The sequence below is a fragment of the Dreissena polymorpha genome, chromosome 6, assembly GCF_020536995.1.
Source record: "Dreissena polymorpha isolate Duluth1 chromosome 6, UMN_Dpol_1.0, whole genome shotgun sequence".
Classification (NCBI taxonomy): Eukaryota; Metazoa; Mollusca; class Bivalvia; order Myida; family Dreissenidae; genus Dreissena; species Dreissena polymorpha.
Genome location: NC_068360.1, coordinates 25,166,472 through 25,179,192, shown reverse-complemented (window position 1 = coordinate 25,179,192; position 12,721 = coordinate 25,166,472). Strand labels below are relative to the sequence as shown.

Below are 12,721 nucleotides of genomic sequence, written 5' to 3'. Positions count from 1 at the left end.
TGTTATCACTCAGCATCCGGCGTCCGTCCGTCCGTCCGTATACAAATTTGTAAACATCTTCTTCTACTAAACCATTGAGCCAATTTCAACTAAATTTCATGTGGAGCATCCCTAGGTCATGGGACAAAAGAATTGTTAAAAAAAATTTGATCACATAACCAAGATGGCCGCCATGACCATATATGGTAAAAACCTTAAAAAATCTTCTTGTCAGAAACCGCTCATCAGATTTTCAAAAAATTTCACAGGGATGACCTTTGAGGGCTCCCCTGAAAAAGTTGTTCAAAGAAATTTGATTCGTCAAAAAACATGGCCGCAGGAGCTCGTTGAACTTTGCATGTTTATTCGTTTTTGCCTATTTTGTGAAAACTTTCAAAAATCTTCCACATTTTTTGTCCGATCCTTTCCAAATTTGCACAGTGTCTTTATATCAATGAGGACACAAACCCTACAAAAAATGAGCATTATTGGTCCATGAAGTACAGAATTACCCCCCCTTGAATTGAGAAAATGGTGTTTATGCAATAAAGTCCAAATTTTTCATCCAATTCTTTCCAAACTTGTAAGGATTTAGCATGGTTCAAACAAGGGAAACAACTACGGTTTATGCATGTTCTTTTTATTACAGATTTGCCTCCCTTTAATTCATTCAAAATCTCATTTTACAGCAGAGATTCCAAATCTGACCTGTAAATGAGCCCCATATTTACTGCTGGTGCTATGTTACCTTTTCCCATTTGATCATTCTTAAGCATTGGTCTTGTAATGCTGCTACTGCTACTGCTACTACTTCTTCTACTACTACTACTACTACTACTACTACTACTACTACTACTACTACTTCTACTACTACTACTACTACTACTACTTCTACTACTACTACCACTACCACTACTACTACTACTACTACTACTACTACTACTACTACTACTACTACTACTACTACTACTACTAGTAGTACTACTACTACTAGTAGTACTACTACTACTAGTACTACTACCACCACCACCACCACCACCACCACTACCACCACCACCACGTCTACTATTACTACTTCTACTACTACTGCCACTACTACTACTACTTTTACCACTACTACTACTACTACTACTACTACCACTACTACTACTACTACTACTACTTCTACTACTACTTCTACTACTACTACTACTACTACTACTACTTCTACTACTACTACTACTACTACTACTACTACTACTACTACTACTACTACTACTACTACAACTACTATTACTACTACTACTACTACTACTACTACTACTACTACTACTACTACTACTACTACTACTACTACTACTACACCACCACCACCACCACCACCATTCACAGTGACAAAAAACGTATTCACACAATGGCTGCTACTACAACTTATAGCCCATATAGGTGGGCATGCATGTTTTACAAACAGCCCTTGTTTCTATGGGATTTTAACCACAACTGTTCATGTTTATCTCCGACACATATTTTTAGGTCACCTGTCATGAAGTGACACAGTGAGCTTATGTGATCGTGTGATGTCCGGCGTCCGTTGTGCGTGCCTGCGTGTGTCCGTGCGTCCGTCCGTCAACAATTTGTTTGTGTAGACAGTAGAGGTCACAGTTTGCATCCAATCTTGATGAAATTTGGTCAAAATGTTTATCTTGATGAAATCCGGTTTGGGATTGTATTTGGGTCATCTGGGGTCAAAAACAAGGTCACTAGGTCAAATAATAGAACAACCTTCTGTAGACAATAGAGGTCACAGTTTTCATCCAATCTTTATGAAATTTGGTCAGAATGTTTATCTTGATGAAATCTGGGTTGGGATTTTATTTGGGTCATCTGGGGTCAAAAACTAGGTCACTAGGTCAAATAATAGAAAAACCTTGTGTAGACATTAGAGATCACAGTTTTCATCCAACCTTTATGAAATTTGGTCAGAATTCTTGATGAAATCTGGGTGGGATTGTATTTGGGTCATCTGGGGTAAAAATCTAGGTCAAATAAATAGAAAAACCTTGTGTTGACAATAGAGGTCACAGTTTTCATCCAATATTTATGAACTGTGGTCAGAATGTTTATCTTGATGAAATCTGGATTGAATTTGTATTTGGGTCATCTAGAGTCAGGAACTAGGTCACTAGGTCAAATCATAGAAAAACATTGTGTAGACAATAGAGGTCATAGTTTTCATCTGATCTTAATGAGTCAGGTGAGCGATTCAGGGCCATCATGGCCCTCTTGTATGTTTATTATTTTAGGTTGTATTGGGGAATGCCCGTGAGAAAAGATTAAGTATATCAGCAAAGCGTAATAAATTTGAAATTCTGATATTGGTAAATTACAAATAAAGTTGCATTTGCAGCTTTATAGTGAAACCATAATTTATAGTATATTTGTAAATTGTACATTTATTCATTAATGGAAATAAATTCTTATTTTTATTAATAGTGGTCTCAAACAAATTAAAAACATTTTACATTTTAAATTTAATCGCCAATGATGAATATAATTTCAATCAAAAGATATGAACCTAGATCTAAGAAAATGGTGCCTGAAGTGTCATTCCAGATTAGCCTGTGCAGTCCTTACAGGCTAATCAGGGACACAGTTTTCTGCCTAGACTGGATTTTGGCTAAGAAGAGACTTCTTTTGAAAAAAGAATACCAATAAAGCTGAAAGTGTTGTTCTTGATGAGCGTGCGCAGGCTGCACAGGCTAATCTGGGACGACACTTTACACACATACATTCAGACGCGTCTCAGAGGAAGGCTTGGTATATGTTTTACAGCGCTATCCAGTGGTATGTCCTCCCCACCCCCCACACCAGTCTGGACCTCAAGACCTAGCAGCCCTACCTCCAATGTGGTGGTTCTGCCCAGCGGCATGTCCATTCACATCAAAGGTTGGACATTTCTAGTAGTTGCAATTAGCGGCATTGTTTTTATATTCTGAGACGAGGATAATGGTTACAATTAGTGGGAGTGAAAAACAGGATCTGTGCAGGCCTGATTAAGAGTTTGAACAGTGCAGTGATTTATGCAGGGCTTTTTTTACCAGGTTCAAAACACGTTTTTGTAACAAGTTTAAAATGCTGCTTATTAGCTTAGGGTATGGCTGACTGGCAGCTGGTTTGCTGGAGCCTACATGTAGTATTTGGTTAATACGTTTATTTTTCATAGACTAATATTGACGAAACTTGTATGTATAGTAAGCTTGCATGGGTACTTGGGAGTGTATTTGGTGTGTTTAATGTCAAGGTCACAATCTCTTTGACTGCTAATAGAAAAACAGTTTATGCTCAATAACTTTAGCTTTGATGGATATATTGCTCTGAAAATGTGTGTGAAATTGTAGCTTAGTGTTCTTTGTGCTTTATGCTTCTATCAATGCATTAAAAGACGATGTCAAATTCATAAACACCAGGCCCCGTGTTCACAAAACGATTTTGCAATTGAAAACCGATTTTAACTGACATCGATTTTCATTTTTGCCTATCACCGACAATGGAAATCCATTTTCAATTACAAGCAAAATTGATTTTCGATTGCAAAAAATGTTTTGTTAAGACGGGGCCAGATTGCAAGGTTATCTCCATATCCTTTATAATCAAGCAAAGGAAGTCACCAGTATATTTTAAGGTGGTGTGCCACATTTAACATTCTTGCTAAATGGTATGAAGTTGGTTTTGTAAAATTAACAGATGAGTGATTGCTCCTTCTTTTTACTCCCTATCAATGCCAAGATACTGTAAGAACATTTTTACTTGCATGGCATACATTGTTCTTGATTTCCTATGTTGTCATGTCAGAAAATGACCAAAAGTTACGGGTACTATTTTCAAAAATAAAAAATCCATGAATTTACATATCCACTTAAAAGTTATTAAAAAAAATCATTCAGACAAATATAAATGATTTTACAATAGCTGTCGTTAATAAAACTTAAATTTGCTCTAGATCTATTTGAAAGTACAGAGTTTTGGTTGAACAAGTAAGCAGGGAAGTGGGTTCCTCCATTTGTCCTTTCCAAAATCACAACTCTGAATTTGCTGCTCTTAACAATGTATTATCACAGTTTCTTTTTCCCCAAATTTTATTTTCAAAAGCTGGTGTGTGATTTATAAGGCTATTCTGACCGCTGATTTGGGAAAAATTCATTGTGCTTTCATTAATACCCATATTAGACGCCATGTTTATTTTTCCAGAATAATACACCATATACTACGGGTAATATATTGTTCAGTATTTTACCTAGCCCATTCTGCCTACAGGTGGCCTGAACACAGAGGAAGACGAAGACATCCAGTCCCGCAAGCGTCACCACAGTACTTCATCAGAGACCATGTTCTCCCCTCCCCACCCCCCGCCCCAGGTGACATACACCACCACGATGGCCAGCACCCCCACGAGTGTGTCCCCCAAGAAGATCACCATCACCAAGAGCCCCCAGGCTCAGCCCAGGGTGGTGGCTAGTGGCAGTCAGACACAGAAGGTAAGTCATGTTGAACTTACTTAACCCTTTGCATACTGGGAAATTTGTCATCTGCTTAAATGTCGTCTGCTGAATTTCTAAAATAAGCATTTTCTTCGATTTTTTTCCTAAGAATACTATCAGAATAGCAAACAGTTTGGAGCCTGATGAGACGCCACGTATTGTGGCGTCTCATCTGGATCCAAACTGTTTGCAAAGGCCTTCAAAATTCAGTTCCAGCACTGAAAGAGTTAACATACCTTTATACTTTGCCAATCAGGTATGCATTTTGGCTAATTTTTTGTAGTCGCCTAGAAAATCAAATGAATTTAGAGACCTTTTTCACTAGATTCAAGTTTATAAAGGCTCCATTTCAAACCCTAAGATTCTAATGAGCAGTAAAAAAACATAGAATACAACATGCTGGTTAGATAAACTGCATTAGCCATGCTGGTGTTCATAGCCATTTTGCTTTTCTTCTGAGTTTAAAGGGTCAAATTGACTGATGAATATTATACTGGTGTTTTTTCGGCATTTGAAAAACTTCTTCACATTGGCAGAGTATTTAACCTGGAATATAAAAAAAAACAGTTCACCCTATGGTAAGTGTTTTTTCCAGGCCCTTTTTGCATGGCGCTGTGCCATGCCACTGTTCTGAAGCTCAACTTTGCCCTTTTTAAAGTGAAAAGCCACCACATGCCATTATTGATAACATCTACATTTAATTGCCTCTTGACCAAACTTCTGCAAATAACTTTTTTGATCGCAAATAACATAACCACAACGAAAATTTGCCAAAACATTTTTTTGATTTGGTCAATTTACCAAACAGCTAACAGGTCCTTTTAATTCTTTTATTTCATGACTTAAAATTTTTGTTACAATACAATATAGCATTTATAGTGATTAACTTACAATGTTTGAATAAGATATGTTATTTACCTGCAAATCATACACTTAGAACCAAGCAAAATACATCCATCATTTAAATATATACAGGTTTCTACTGGTGATTACTTTCTACATAACCTATGATGTAGTATGTGGATAATACCAAGTTTGACCCAACATTAAAGCAATTCTTGAATATTCCAATTAAAAGAATATTTATTCTTAGACTTAAGTGTAAGAATTGTGAAGTGAATACGGGCATGAGTCTTAAAGTTGAGAAATCAGGACCATAAAACCAAAGCAATCATCTATGTTAATCAAAATATGTTCTATATGTTCACCGACTGTTTGATTGCAGGTGATACTGGTCTCCAGTCAGGGCCACTCCACCCAGGTGACCACCCCGCAGAAGCCTCTGTCCATGCCTGTCATGCGCTCCACGGTTTCCACTGGAACCTCCACCACCACCCTGCCCTCCAAGTCTGTGCTCCTGCCAGGGACCAACCAGCAGTTTGTGGGAACCAGCACAGGAAGCCTTGTTTCCATGACGACCACATACCTGCCTGTCACCACGAATGCTAGTCTTGGTAAGATTTGACACCGGTTTCGTCCTTAATTCAGAATTTAAGTTTTATTACAGTTTTCATTTAATACTCAAAGATTCGGATTAGAAAAAAAGCATTAAATTAGAACAAACTGCAAGCTGCTTGCAGCCTGTTCTGTTTTAATGCTGGTTGCAATTAGCCATTTTCAGTGTAAAACAGTTAAGCATGTTCTTGAATTCTAGTTGTTTCTGTCTCTGTTTGGCGGCAATGCTAATGCGTCATGTCCCACAGCAGTTGGATCTGGTGGTAATGACAAAAATCTTGAAATGCTTTTGATTCAACAATATTTATTGGCCGTGTTGATCGGGTGTATACGTATAATTGGTATTATTCTGACAATCAATTAAAATTAGCCTTATTTTGGGAATACATGTCTTAAAGCATGTGCATGTACGTAAAGTGTTTCCTAGATAAGCCTGTGCAGTCTGCAAAAGCTAATTATGGTTTAAACTACTGATTTTATTGTATTTTTGGTTAAAAAGAGGTCTCCTTAGCAAAAATCCATGGAAAGTGTTGTCCCTGATTAGCTTGTGCAGTCTGCGCAGGCTCATCCCGGACAATGCTTTATACACATACAATAAGCTCCCTTTACCCAGAGCAAAACTCAAATGTCATGTTTCTTACACAAAATCCTGTTTGCACATTCAGCCTCCACCATGCTATCTACAGCAGCTGCTGTGGGCACCTCCACCACCGCCTTCCTGACGCCTACCATCAGCACAGCCAAGCCTCGCTTCAAAACTGTGCCAAGACAGAAAATTTTACAGGTGACAAAACTGGACGTCAAAAATGATTTAGTTTTGTTTGTGCTTCTACAAAATGGACTGCATAAGAATTGCACTTGTGTGTCAGTACATTTCCAAATTGTGTGTTTTGAACAATTTAAAGCTGTTTATATCTTGCGCAAACTTTCACAGTTGAATGACTTTCATGTGTAGATGAATTTTTTTCTACTCCAGAATATAAAGTCACCAGAAGCTTGTGTTTTGAATTCCCTTTAAATATTTGTTGGATGGCGCTCAAACTTTCATAGTTGAATCACCTTAATGTTGAGATGATTTTAGAGAAACGATTTTGACTGTGAAGAGTTTTTGCAGAGAAATGAGCCTTTGTCTGTTTTTCTCATTTATAATAATTCTATAAAGTTGTACAAAATTATGCTTTCAACTCCTCTTTAACTACTGGGTGGTTCTAGCTCAAACTATCACAGATACATGTGTAATTAATTGCCAAGAAACGAAATTTGTCTGAGATAAATTTTGGCAATATTATGTCCCTTTGTCTGATTTTCATGTCTTGAAGCTTGTGTTTTCCTTTCCTCTTTATCTTTCTGGTGGATCTTGCTCAATCTTTCACATGTAAATGCCTTTAAGGTGTAGGTTATAATCAGGAAAGGATTTTCGACTCTGACCAGTTTTTGCTTATCTGTGGCCCTTTCTTTCTGCAGATTATATAGTGGTTTTTCTGTGTCAAAACATGTGTGGTGGGGGCATGATTGTCTGTTTTATTGAGGCAATTTTATCATCTTAAGGGTTTACTTAATGTCAGGAACATTGAAAATGGCAAGAAGTCTTGTTGCTAAATAAAGGTTTCCCAGTACTCTTGAGGTACTTGCGAGCATAATGAAATTTGGACTTCTTTGAATATAACAATTGACTACTCGATATGATTTTTTACTTTTTATGCCCCCGGATCGAATGATCAGGGGTATATTTTTTGGCCTGTCTGTCTGTCATTGTATGTGTGTGTCTGTCCCTAAACTTTAACCTTGGTCATAACTTTTGCAATATTGAAGATAGCAACATAATATTTGGCATGCATGTGTATCTCATGGAGCTGCACATTTTGAGTGGTGAAAGGTCAAGGTCATTCTTCAAAGTCAAAGATCAAATATATGGCTTGAAAGCGCAATCGGGCGCATTGTGTTTCACAAACACAGCTTTTGTTTTGCAGTGAAAACAAGTTAACGTATTGTAGGGTATCTGTACACACTTGTACCATTGATTTTAGTCTAATTATTGCGTTTGGCTTGATACTAATATTAGAGATTGATGACTTATTTCATAGTAATAACAGAACTTGCAATGCCCAAGTAACAAGACAGTAGGACTGCCTTAGGATCAAACTTTCTTTGCCTGATTTACTGTAGAACATAGAAATTCTTCTAATTTTGTACAATTGAATGTAGTTTTCTATGTAGACAAAATACAATTTTCTGTAGCCAAATGTAATTTGATGACTAGCAGACAAAGTGCTGCACTGTAACCACACAGAAGGTAATTCATTTGTTTCTTCTGACCTTGTGTTCCCTTCAGGTGCCCTCGAGCCGTCCCGGAGTGGTGATCCCCATGAGTCCTCAGCCAGTGCAGCCCTCCCCCCAGACAGTGCAGGCGCTAAAACCCGGCGCCAAACCCACTATCCAGATCAGACAGGAGGGAGGTAGGGGGAAGCGTTCTCAACCAAGGACGGTTAAATGATCTTGAATATAGTTTGGATTTTTTAAAGAGAAAGTTATACCGAATATTGGGACATATATTGTCAAACTATTTTTAGCTCGGCTGGAAAATCCGAGGTATTGTCATAGCCAGCTCATTGTGTCGTCCGCCGTCTGCATTGTGCTAAAACCTTGAAATTTTGCTCTAAAATCAAAGTGCTTCCACCTAAAACTTTGAAACTTCATATGTAGATGCACCTTGATGAGTTCTTCACACCACACCCATTTTTGGGTCACTAGGTCAAAGGTTACTGACCTCTAAAAAAATAAAATCTGACAAGCTTTCATTTATTCAAACTGCACCTGCTGCCGATCGTTGGCACCCGTTATGCGGTGCTCTTGTTAAAGTCTGTTCTCAATCAATGCCTGTATCGCAAAAGCGTTTGATATGTATTCGCTGAATATCTCTGTATCGCAAGAAGCTTGGAGTCAAACAAAGGCTGTCCAGTTAGGGCCCTGGCTAGTGCACCTGTTTCCCACCAAAGCATCCCTGGTTTAATTGCCTATCCTGGTGAATGATTTTTTGGTAGGTTCCCCCCCCCCTCCCATACACACGCACTTCACATGACCACTCCAAATTAAATGCTTCTGAGTAAAAAACTTCACTTCTTGGGATTGCACTTATGATGAAAGAATAGACCTAAACAATGCGAGTATAGTTAATTTGGAGTGAAGGAACACATTCTTGGTCCTTGAATAAGGAAGTCTCAGGATCAGATAGACTTCATTAACTTTGATTACACACACACATCCAACCTTTTAGAAATGAGTCACACTTTAAGAAAAAAGGGCTTAATGGATGTGCCCTATAGAATCGTCCCAGATTAGCCTGTGCAATGGGAGAAGGCTTATCAGGGACAACACTCGACATGTGTTTTGTTTAGAGGACACTTTCTTTAAAAGAAATATTCCATTAAATCAAAAATGTACGCTTTTACGATATTATTTCATAGGAAGTCTCTTCCAAACGAAAATCCAGTCAAGGCGTAAAGTGTCGACCCTGCTTAGCCTGTAATGACTGCACATGCTTATTTGAGACGACAATTTGAGTAGTGTTCTGAGAAAACTGGGTTTAATGCATGTGCCCAGATAAGCCTAATCAGGGACGACACTTTCAGCTTTTATGACATTTTTTGTTAAAATGAAGTCTCTTCTTAGCAAAAATCCCATTAAGGCGGAAAGTGTCGTCCCTGATTAGCTTGTGCGGACTGTACAGGCTAATCTGGGACGACACTTTACGCACATGCATTATGCCAAGTTTTCCCAGAGCAAGGCTTATACTTTTGTGTTCCCAGGTATGAAGATCATCACCCAGAGTGTGTCCGGCAACACCAGCAAGATCCTTCCCAAGCCTAGCCAGCTGGTCAACGCCAGTGGGACACCTGTGGTAGTGGTCAGTGCTGGGTCAGTGACCAACACCTCCCATCCCACCTCCGTCACCATGGTGAGCCGCACCGGTCAGTCTCTGCCAGGTGAGGCGGGAAATATATTTATGCCCCCCTTCGAAGAAGAGGGGGTATATTGCTTTGCACATGTCGGTCGGTCTGTAGGTCCGTACACCAGGTGGTTTCCGGATGATAACTCAAGAACGCTTAGGCCTAGGATCATGAAACTTCAAAGGTACATTGATCATGACTCGCAGATGACCCCTATTGATTTTGAGGTCACTAGGTCAAGGTCAGAGTGACCCGAAATAGTAAAATGGTTTCCGGATGATAACTCAAGAACGCTTAGGCCTAGGATCATGAAACTTGATAGGTAGATTGATCATGGCTCGCAGATGAGCCCTATTGATTTTCAGAGTTTTGGGTCAAAGGTCAAGGTCACAGTGACCCGAAATAGTAAAATGGTTTCCAGATGATAACTCAAGAACGCTTATGCCTAGGATCATGAAACTTCGTAGGTAGATTGATAATGGCTGGCAGATGACCCCTATTGATTTTCGGGTCACTAGGTCAAAGGTCAAGGTCACGGTGACCCGAAATAGTAAAATGGTTTCCGGATGATAACTCAAGAACGCTTATGCCTAGGATCATGAAACTTCATAGGTACATTGATCATGACTCACAGATGACCCCTATTGATTTTCAGGTCACTAGGTCAAAGGTCAAGGTCACGGTGACCCGAAATAGTAAAATGGTTTATGGATGATAACTCAAGAACGCTTATGCCTAGGATCATGAAACTTGATAGGTAGATTTATCATGACTCGCAGTTGACCCCTATTGCTTTTCAGGTCACTATATCAAAGGTCAAGGTCACGGTGACCTGAAATAGTAAAATGGTTTCCAGATGATAACTCAAGAACCCTTATTCCTAGGATCATGAAACTTGATAGGCAGATTGATCATGACTCGCAGATGATCCCTATTGATTTTCAGGTCACTAGGTCAAAGGTCAAGGTCACGGTGACCCGAAGTAGTCAAATGGTTTCCGGATGATAACTCAAGAACGCTTATGGCTAGGATCATGAAACTTCATAGGTACATTGATCATGACTGGCAATAACCCCTATTGATTTACAGGTCACTAGGTCAAAGGTCAAGGTCACAGTGACAAAAAACATATTCACACAATGGCTGTCACTAGAACGGAGAGCCCATATGGGGGGCATGCATGTTTTACAAACAGCCCTTGTTTTTAACCCATTTATGCTTAGTGGACTCTCCCATCCTTCTAAATTGGATCAATTTATTTCCAAAATTAGGGATTTCTAGTATACTTATTTCTATATTTAGAATTTTTCTTACAGAATCTCCTTCAAGCAAACAGCGCAGACCCTGATGAGACGCCGCATCATGCGGCGTCTCATCTGGGTCTACGCTGTTTGCCAAGGCCTTTTTTTCTAGATGCTAGGCATAAATGGGTTAAACATTAGCTTGATTGCATTTAAAGCCTAAGGCTAATTCAAACACTCTTGGTGTCTTTTGGTGAGCCTAAAATAACCCTCCTAAAGCGGGGATGGAAGTAATGACCTCCCTGTCGCTACACGGACACCATATTAACTATACCATGGCGACCTCTTGAATACCTATTTGAGTTTGGGTCAAGTGGGTTTCTTATAGTTTCAGTGTGATCATGTATGACTATGAACAAAGTTTTAAGAATGATTATTAGAAAAGTCACCAACAAATAATCCCCATACAAGTAATATGACTAGGCTGTGTATTGAACCCATCATTAATGGGATAGTTATCCAGCCCTTTACTTACTCTAGTTGCTGATCAGACATAAATAACCAAGTGGTAATATTATGTTGAGGGGGGGGGGGGGGGGGGGGTTTAATGTCAGTTCTAACAATGAACTGAGCTAGCCAGCCTGGTGTGTTATCAATATTGAAAAAAAAGTCATATATATTGTACTTCAGCAATTGTGATTATTTTTTACATCTAAACAAATTGTACATCTCCATTTCTTGTCAGGTACAGTGACAGGCACAAAGTTGTTGAACATCCAGACCCAGGGCGGGAAGATCATCACGGCCCCCCGGGGATCCAGTGTAGTCACCGTGAACCCCAAAACTCTGCATCTTACTGCCGTCAAGAACACATCAGGAATACCAGGTAATAAATGCATGTGTGTAATTGTGGACCCAGATAAGCCTGTGCATTCTGCATAGGCTAATCAGGAACTACTTTTTCAGCTTAAATGATATTTTTTGTCAATCCGAACCTTAAAACTCTGCACCTCATGGCCATCAAGAACACATCCGTTGTACCAGGTAGTTACTCTTATGCAAGCAGTTTTCTTTTTCTTTATAACATATCTACCTTTTCTTGTAATGTTGCATTTTGATAAAAATTGCTTTTCTTGTAATGTTGCATTTTGATAAAAATTAAGACAGTTACATCTTTGTATTACAGTTCATTCTAACAGGTATGTTGTAAATAATCCCTCAACAATCATTAACCTTAACTTAAAAATATATTGTTTGTTAATTTGACATTTTATATTTATAAACCTGTGGACGGAAGCAGATTGGATATACTGGATTCCTCATGGACCTCCAATTGTCTGTCTGAAGTGACAAATAGTCAGAAGGTCTTCTTATAATGTTCAACACCCAATCCTGGAACTAACATTCATCGTTCGTTCTGATATGACGTTGGGCTTGTGCAATTTTTATCATCCTGGATAAAACATTCTAAAGCTATTTCCAGTTAGAATTTCTATAAGGAGTATAACAATCATCATGGGCATCATTATATTGTCTGTCTATAGGGAAAAACTTGTTTGAAGAATGTAATGATCTTGACATT

At 38.8% G+C, this 12,721-nt stretch overlaps 1 protein-coding gene across 23 annotated transcripts in view; it reads left to right on the top strand.

Moving 5' to 3' along the window:
- LOC127833567 (BRCA2-interacting transcriptional repressor EMSY-like) overlaps nt 1–12,721 on the top strand; it is a 49,392-nt gene that overhangs the window by 10,309 nt on the left and 26,362 nt on the right. For all 23 annotated transcript variants that reach the window (XR_008027488.1, XR_008027486.1, XR_008027481.1 and 20 more), the window contains exons 5-11: nt 2,791–2,904; nt 4,273–4,493; nt 5,722–5,950; nt 6,617–6,735; nt 8,284–8,407; nt 9,758–9,934; nt 11,885–12,025. Coding sequence is in view for 12 of the 23 variants with exons in the window: in XM_052358877.1 (XP_052214837.1) it covers nt 2,791–2,904; nt 4,273–4,493; nt 5,722–5,950; nt 6,617–6,735; nt 8,284–8,407; nt 9,758–9,934; nt 11,885–12,025 (1,125 nt within the window). In the remaining 11 variants the exon portion in view is untranslated. The remainder of the gene's footprint in view (nt 1–2,790; nt 2,905–4,272; nt 4,494–5,721; nt 5,951–6,616; nt 6,736–8,283; nt 8,408–9,757; nt 9,935–11,884; nt 12,026–12,721) is intronic.